General features: G+C 41.8%; 1 protein-coding gene across 1 annotated transcript in view; it reads left to right on the plus strand.

Annotated features, from left to right (window-relative positions):
- The window catches only part of LOC106871820 (protein-serine O-palmitoleoyltransferase porcupine), a 43,743-nt gene that overhangs the window by 17,905 nt on the left and 20,883 nt on the right, over nt 1-4,955 (plus strand). The window contains exons 4-7 of the mRNA XM_052978113.1: nt 339-552; nt 1,993-2,036; nt 3,291-3,478; nt 4,124-4,230. Coding sequence (XP_052834073.1) covers nt 339-552; nt 1,993-2,036; nt 3,291-3,478; nt 4,124-4,230 — 553 coding nt within the window. The remainder of the gene's footprint in view (nt 1-338; nt 553-1,992; nt 2,037-3,290; nt 3,479-4,123; nt 4,231-4,955) is intronic.

The raw sequence follows: 4,955 nt of genomic DNA on the forward strand, positions 1-4,955 counted from the left end.
ATCGCTTGACAACCGATGCTGGTGTGTTTACGTCCCCGTAACTTAGCGGTTCGGCAAAAGAGACCGATAGAATAAGTACTAAGCTTCCAAAGAATAAGTCCTGGGGTCGATTTGCTCGACTAAAGGCGGTGCACCAGCATGGCCGCAGTCAAATGACTGAAACAAGTAAAAGAGTAAAAGAGTAAGGGTAGGTGGGATTAACTGGGAAGGTGATAAAGATGGTTGTGATGGAGTGTCAGAGCCAACCCTCAACCATGTAGCTATTCCCACTCTGTTATTATTCTTACAATTGGTCTTTCTTATGCTCTCTCTTTCTCTCTCTCTCCTTTGTTCTCTAGGTCGCAGTGAAACCACCATACAGAGGTCAGTTGTCCATTTTTCCAGTGGTCTGTTTGGACTCAGTATCCTCTACAACTTCTTCCATTCCACCATGCTCTATCTGCTCATTACTGCCGGCTTCGGTTACCTTGTCATCACCATCACCGTGTTCAAGTGCCGGCCCCTTTGTGGTATCTGTGTGTCGGCTTCGGTGGTACTGATTATTATCCTGCTGTAAGTTGATGTTTCTTTGTTTGCACGCGTGTGTGTGTATGTGCGAGAGAGAGATGATAGTGTAGGGAAGTGGTTATACACCATTAGGTGTACACCGCTTCCGTACATTAAATTTCTAGAAGAAACAACGGAACGCAGATTCTGAACAACATAACAATATTTATTCACAGTGGAATTCAGTTCACGCTTGGAGGGAATTCGGTAGCTCGTCGCCCTCGGTTACTGAGACGCCTTCTGAATGATTTCCGTGGTTATTTGTGAAGCTCTGGTGCTGACATGTGAGAGAGCTCTGTTGGACATCTTGGCTCGACGGAGATCAGTCAACGAAGAGACTGAGAAAAGGCGCCAAAGCTGGGTGTCGAACTCTACGCATGCGCATGAGACTCTTCCTGTATTCCTTCCGGAACTAGTCCCTGCGCATGCGTGGATAAAACTCCGGACATTGAACATATAACAGTCGTCTGTTATAAGAAGTCACTACAATAGTATAATCTGTGTGTGTTTGTATGCATGTATTCTTATCTATATGTGAGCATGCATCTATGTATAAATGTATGTGAGGGTATATGTGTGTGGGTGTGTATGGTGGATAAATTAAGTACCAGTGGAACACTGGGGGTCGATGTAATTGACTATTTACTTTTATTATTTATGCGCTCTTTTAAAGCTTAGCCAGGCTCATGGGCCCTGTTTCTATGGCGTATGTGTTCTCCCCCCACCAGCTTTACTCAAGAAACAGGAAGAAAGAGTGAGAGAAGGTTGGGGTGAAAGAGTACAACAGGGGTCGCCACCACCCCTTGCCGGAGCCTCATGGAGCTTTAGGTGTTTTCAGGTTCAGTCCCACTGCATGGCACCTTGAGCAAGTGTCTTCTACTATAGCCTTGAGTCAACCAAAGCTTTATAATTGAATTTGATAGGTGGAAGTTACCACCATGTATATACATGTGTAAGTGCTTGTGCCTCCTAACATACATACATATATATGGGTGTGTGTTATTTCTTTACTACCCACAAGGGGCTACACACAGAGGGGACAAACAAGGACAGACAAACGGATTAAGTCGATTATACTGACCCCAGTGCGTAACTGGTACTTATTTAATCGACCCCGAAAGGATGAAAGGCAAAGTCGACCTCGGCGGAATTTGAACTCAGAACGTAGCGGCAGACGAAATACCGCTAAGCATCACGCCCGGCGTGCTAACGTTTCTGCCAGCTCGCCGCCTATATATGGGTGTGTGTGTGGGGTGGTGGTGCATATATTGATATCTATATGCGAGTGTATGCATGCATATATTTTTGTGTAAGCATGTATATGTGTGTGTCTGTATATGTGTGTGTCTGTATATGTCTGAGTCAGTCAGATTTTTCCCATTCTGGGGATCTTGTTTATGTCTCCCTGCCAGCTGTCTCTCACTCTCATTGTTTTTGTATCATTAGGGAGCTGTTTATTGTGGATTCGGCCTCGTGGCACAAAGTTAGGGGTAAGTCAAACAAGGAACTCTCTCTCTACATCTTGGCTCTTATCTGTTTAATAAACGGTCCCCAGCCCTGCTAGAGATAACAAAAGTAGCAAAGTCTCTCTTTCAAAGCTGTATTTGGGAGCTGCTGCTGATAACAATGTATTGATAAATGAATCTCCGCCAGTTGCAGTAAAGTGAGTCTAATAATAGAGTTTGGTGTCTCTATGATCTTCAGTGAAGAACGTTCTTGCCTGTAGAATGCAGTGGCATGAAACTAGTCATGAGATAGAAATTTCGTTTCTTGTATTGAACACTCATCTCTTGTTTGTTTGACACACACACACATATATATATCGTCATCATCAACATCATCATTTAGCTCTCCATGGATTAGTACACAGGTTTCGTGTGTCACATAGCTAGCTAGAGGCGATGGCTTCTTGGAGCTAATTCACGGCAGCTTTCGTCCTAATTTTGGGACTGCCATGTTGGCTTGGCGATAACTATTAATTTCCAGTACCGCTGCCGTAGTCTCCTTTAGAGAGACTTAGAAATATTAATAACTCTATATATATATATATATATATATATATATACATACACACATACATAGACACGCACACACACATACATAAACAGATATATATATATGCATGGGTGACAACTCTATTAAACCTTGTTATCTCTACTGAGTAGTTTCCTTTGGATTTTACAAAGTTAAAGCAGATATGAGAATCAATAAAACAGTGAGAAAAGTTTTAGAAATTATACTTAGATCACGGAAAATGATACATTGTATAGTAGTAGTAGTAGTAGTAGTAGTATGATAATGTTGATGCGAGTAGGGAGAGAAAAAGATATCCAAAAGTAAATAAAAAGAAAGTGTTTGATAGATTAATGTTAACTTGTGGCTGATATGTATTTCCAAAATCTTAACAGGTACTTGTGGTAGTGGCAGAATTTTGTAAAGAGTTCTGATCTACATCAATATCATCATAATTATCATTTTAACTTCTGTTTTTCATGTTGGCAAGAGCCAGGTGGTTTGACAGAGACTAGCCAACCAGAGAGCTGCCCAGGCTCTAGTTGTCTGTTTTGGCAGGGTTTCTATGGCTGGATCCCCTTCTGAATGCCACCCACTTTACAGAGTGTACTAGCTACTTTTTATTTACTCCTTAATTGCTCCTTCACCTTCCTTCTTTATTAAACAACAATAATCACCAAAGGTCACTTCAAATTCCAATAATCGCATTGAATCTTTCCCCTCATCGACAGGTTCACAGATGATTATGTCAATGAAAATCATCTCATTAGCATTTGATGTCAGTGACCCTGCAGTCAGCTTCCTCCCAGACATCTGGCAGTACCACGGTTATGTGTTCAACGTTGGTACCGTGATCTTTGGACCATGGATCAGTTTCCACCAGTACTGTACCATTACCCAGCAAAGTGTCAGACCAATGGTGAGTGTTATCTATTTAACCTTTTGTAACCACATTTCTGTTTGAATACACTGCTTAGTTTCAATTCATGTTGGAAGCAATGAAGAATTTAGTAAAATTATTTTGGCATCATTGGTTAGAACATAGTATGAAACAACATAGCTGCATGCATTCACAGAAACCTACACTTTACATAACTAGAGAGAGATAGAGAGAGAGAGTGAGAGAGATTAAGATAGAGAGAGAAAGCGTGAGAGAGTATCTATTAATGGGACACAATTGGCATGAACACTTTCCCTCACCTCATTTTATAAGACTATAAGGACAAAGTGCCCGAGGAGTCTACCCCCACAAGCCTTCCAGGAACAGTGGGTGGAGAAGATGGAGTGATGGATATCATCATTATCATTTAATATCCATTTTCCATACTGGTATGAGTTGGACAGTTTTGACAAGAGCTGGTCAGCTAAAGAGCTGCCTTGGTTCCATGTGTTTTGGCATGGTTTCTACAGCTGGACATCCTTCCAAACGCCAACCACTTTACAGAGTGCTCCACTGGGTGCTTTTCATGTGGCACCAGTACGGGTGTTTTTACATGGCACCAGCAGTGTGTATGTGTGTGTGTAAATGTGTCCTCTCTTTATCTGTGTCTTTTTCTCTTTACAGAATTTACACTGGTTGTTCAAATTAACCAAAAGTATTCTCTCAGCTTTAATATGTTTGGTGATGTCCACTTGTGCTGTTGGCTGGCTTATACAGGATCACCACTGGAAGTAAGTAGCAGGGAAACTGAAATGTTTGTGTGTGTGTGTGTATCCTTTGGAACTAAGCAATAACTTCTATTTTCCAGAGTGGTCATTCCGACACACCTCTCTCACCGTACTCTGGGTCAACACCTTTTTCCATTTTGTCTCCATCTTCTCATCTTCAATTCCATTTGGGAATGATGGACATCATTATTTTGAAAATAGTCATGGCAAGTGACAAATTCTGGGTCTGTGGCTCTAACCTCAAAACCAAAGCTCAATCTTCACAATAGAAGATCCCCAACAAGATTCCAGACCAATGCAATGAGGTAGATGCTCACTATCCCAAGCAACAAGTTCAAGGGATGCTTACATCAATGGAAAGGATGCTGGATAAAGTGTGTGGTTTCAGAAGGGAACTACTTATGAGATTCAATGACAAATTGATATGTGGAGGTGCATGGCTCAGTGGTTAGAGTGTCAGGCTCATGAGGTAGTGAGTTCAATTCCCAGACTTGGCCGCGTGTTGTGGTCTTGAGCAAGACACTTTATTTCACGTTGCTCCAGTTCGCTCAGCTGTAGAAATGAATTGCAGCATCACTGGTGCCAAGCTGTATCGGCCCCTTTGCCTTTCCCGTGGATAACACCAGTGGCGTGGAGAAGGGAGGCTGGTATCCATGGGCAAGTGCTGGTCTTTCACAAACAACCTTATATCCGCATATATATATATATATATATATATATATATATAT

Source organism: Octopus bimaculoides, chromosome 30 (genome assembly GCF_001194135.2).
Source record: "Octopus bimaculoides isolate UCB-OBI-ISO-001 chromosome 30, ASM119413v2, whole genome shotgun sequence".
Classification (NCBI taxonomy): Eukaryota; Metazoa; Mollusca; class Cephalopoda; order Octopoda; family Octopodidae; genus Octopus; species Octopus bimaculoides.